This window comes from Macrobrachium rosenbergii, chromosome 5 (assembly GCF_040412425.1).
Source record: "Macrobrachium rosenbergii isolate ZJJX-2024 chromosome 5, ASM4041242v1, whole genome shotgun sequence".
Classification (NCBI taxonomy): Eukaryota; Metazoa; Arthropoda; class Malacostraca; order Decapoda; family Palaemonidae; genus Macrobrachium; species Macrobrachium rosenbergii.
The window spans coordinates 3,053,418-3,056,859 of NC_089745.1; the positions used below are offsets into that span (position 1 = coordinate 3,053,418).

Consider the following 3,442-nt stretch of genomic DNA (forward strand, 5'->3'; position numbering starts at 1 on the left):
AGCAGAAGAAAGATTTAGTAAATTCAAATTTTGTCACATATAAATATTCCTTTACAAAGCAAATATGCATCGTGTGCAATTAGAAGGGGGATACAATGACCTACTAATTATGTTCCTCATCCAAACCTACCAACTTAGTACCCATTATAAATATTCATTTACTAAACAAAGATAAATCGAGTACAATTAACAGAGGGTTACAATGACCCACCCATTGTGTTCTCATATAAATATAAATATAAATATTCTCTCATGGAGCAAATATGAATCGAGTACAATTAGAAGAGGGATACTATGACCTACCAACTGTGTTCCCCATACAAATATTCCTTTGCTGATCAAATTTTAATCGAGTATGATCAGCAGAGGGATACAATGACCTAACAATTGTGCTCCACTTATAAATATTCCTTCACTGAGCAAATATGAATCAGTACAGGATACAATGACCTACCAACTGTGTTCCCCATAAAAATATTCCTTCACTGAGCAGATGTGAATCAAGTACAATTATCAGAGGGATACAATGACCTACCAATTTTGTCTCCCAAACAAATAATCCTTTACTGAGCAAATATCGATCAGCTACGATTATTAGACGGATACAACGACCTAACAATTTTGTCCCCAAAACAAATATTCCTTTACTGAGCAAATATGAATAAGCTACAATTATCAGAGGGGTACAATGATACTTACGACCATCCCCCCTGGGAGACAACGGCGCCCTGAGGTCCTCGACCAGCTCCTTGTTCCTGGCGGCTGATACCATTGCCGGTCTCGAAGTTGAAGCGATAATTCCCCGCGGCGTCGGGGCCCTCTCGGTTATCCACAAGGATGGGTATTATGGGGCCGGAAGGACCCCCTGGGGCAGAGTATGATGGGCGAGGAGGGGGTCCGTAACCCTGGGGGACTGCGTTCACGGCTCCCAAGAGCAAGCACACCAATAGTTTCTAGGAATGATGACATAGAGATATAAGACGTGGAGGTATAAAATGGACATCAGTGGCTTGAATCACTTGGAAGAAATTCATCAAAGCACCTGAAGTCTGGGGCTTCAAAACACATCACTAATTACTGATATACCTCCCTAAACACAAATGCTTTTTAGAAATCTCGCTCAGCTTATAGTGCCTGACATCTTGTTTCTGCATACAGTCACTGTGTCTGCATGACAGGAAATATCCCAGGCAAGATTTTACAAGCACACGCACACACAACACATGAGTAAAATCACACGAATTAACATGTGATGACCATAAAACATATATACAGCCCTGAAGATTCATAATACACACACATGCATATATTTATATACAAATATATGTATACCGTATATAGATATGTATTAACTTCTCGAATTCATCACACTTTTTGGACAAGCTTATCACTACAGAGCCTGAGATCCAAACGCAAGAAAAATATGAAGAAATTCTGACGTCCGGAGAGCAGGATTCGAATCCACATCCGGAGCATCAGAGCGAGGTAGCGTTCCCGAATTGGCTTGCATTCGGATCTCGTGCTTTGTGGCGACAAGAGTAACCACAAAAGTGTGAAGATTTCGAGAAGTTAAGAGGGCAGTGTGGTTATTATAAATACATACGTATCTGGTAAAATATGATCTCTCTCTCTCTCTCTCTCTCTCTCTCTCTCTCTCTCTCTCTCTCTCTCTCTCTCTCTCTATATATATATATATATATATATATATATATATATATATATATATATATATATATATATATAATATACTGTAAATGGAAACCATTTCACCCAGCACAGACGGATCCAGAAAAACCCTAATTATATATATATATAAAAAGTATAAAGAATAACACACATATACATCTACTTCCCTGAACAAATTCCCTCTCAACTTAGCAATAAACTTCGCCCCCTTTAAACACAGCTAAAAAAAATATGTCCATGTACTGCTTTCCTTACCGAGCCCATGTTGCTGCAAGCGGAAGGAGAGATCGTACAAGAATGAATGACGGAAGGTAAAATGGGTGATCTTATATATATATTCCAGAGCATGTGACCTGTACCCCTCCCTAAGTCCCCTCCCCTCCCCTCCCCCACTTCCCCTTTTTTTTTTCTTTCTTCCTCCCTTCCATCTTTAGTTCCTTTCTGGGTGGATGGATGCGTACAAGCGCCCTTCTCCCATCTCACAATACTCTTTCCACCTTGAACGTGATCTAGTAACCTCTTGCCAGCACCCCCTTTTCTGTAACCCCCCCCCACCCTCCCAAAGCCCACCCGGGCCAGACGAATTTCAAAGCCGCGACCCCTTGATATAATTTTTCTTTTATAATTCTTCTTTCTTTCTCCTCTCTCTCTCTCTCTCTCTCTCTCACACTTCGTGACGCTGCAAGAGTGAGCGAGGGAGGATGGAACCTCCGTGGAAAATATATTGCAGATAAATAATACTATGGGATGATGTTGTGGGAAATAAATCAGCCGGCGGGGCAGCCTGACAGGCTGATCTAGTTCACGTTCTAGACGTAAAATTTCAAAGGGGAGAAAAACGGAATCCGTTCTCCCACCACTCAGATTCTTTTTTGAGGTTCCTGTGACGTGTAAGTATGCAGAAAGTTGCTACTCTTCAATAAAACGTTTCTCTTTTCATCCAAAAAAATTGAGAGAGTGATGATAAAATAAGAGGAACCACTGAAAACCTGTAAACATGATCAAATAGTCTGCATGTTCACTTTCCAACATATGAGACTTGCTACTATCAGATTGAATGTTTCCTTTTGCACCCTAAAATTTTAGGTGGTGATGATAAAATAAGAAACAATTTAAAAAAAACCTGTAAACATGATCAAATAGTCTGTTTGTTCACTTTCAACACCTAAGCTTGCTATTAAAAAATTTTTTCCCTTTTGCATCCTAATAGATAGTAATAATAAAATATGAAACAAGATTGAAAAACCTGTAAACATGATCAAACAATCTGTTTGTTCACTTTCCAACATCCAAAACTTGTTGCTATTAAATATTTTTCTTCCATTTGCACCCTAATAGATATAGCAACAATAAAATACAAAACAGGGTTCAAAACCTGTAAACATGATAAAAAAAAATCTCTATGTTCACTTTTCAACATCTAAAACTTGCTGCTATTAAATGAAATTTTACCTTTCGCGCCATAAAAGGTAGTATAATAAAATATGAAATAGTTTAAAAAAAAAGCTGTGAAAATTATAATAAAATAATCTACGTTCACTTTTCAGCTTCTAAAAAACTGAAAAGTTTAAAACATTCGTTTTAGGTCATGTAATTTTGACCCATTAATGGGGACTCCATTAAGAATGCAAAACACTACGTTATTTCAAATCGAACCAAAGTGTCTGTTAATAATAATAATAATAATAATAATAATAATAATAATAATAATAATAATAATAAATTTTATTTCAGTTCAATATCATCCTCTCAATGA

The 3,442-nt window shown here is 37.5% G+C and overlaps 1 protein-coding gene across 1 annotated transcript in view; it reads right to left on the reverse strand.

The window, feature by feature from the left end:
- LOC136838967 (cuticle protein AMP5-like) overlaps nucleotides 1–2,214 on the reverse strand; it is a 2,920-nt gene extending 706 nt beyond the window's left edge. The window contains exons 1-2 of the mRNA XM_067104659.1: nucleotides 1,942–2,214; nucleotides 700–953 (exon numbers count right to left, since the gene is read on the reverse strand). Of these exons, the coding sequence (XP_066960760.1) occupies nucleotides 700–953; nucleotides 1,942–2,034 (347 nt within the window). The 5' untranslated portion in view covers nucleotides 2,035–2,214. The remainder of the gene's footprint in view (nucleotides 1–699; nucleotides 954–1,941) is intronic.
- Between the last annotated feature and the right edge of the window lie 1,228 nt (nucleotides 2,215–3,442).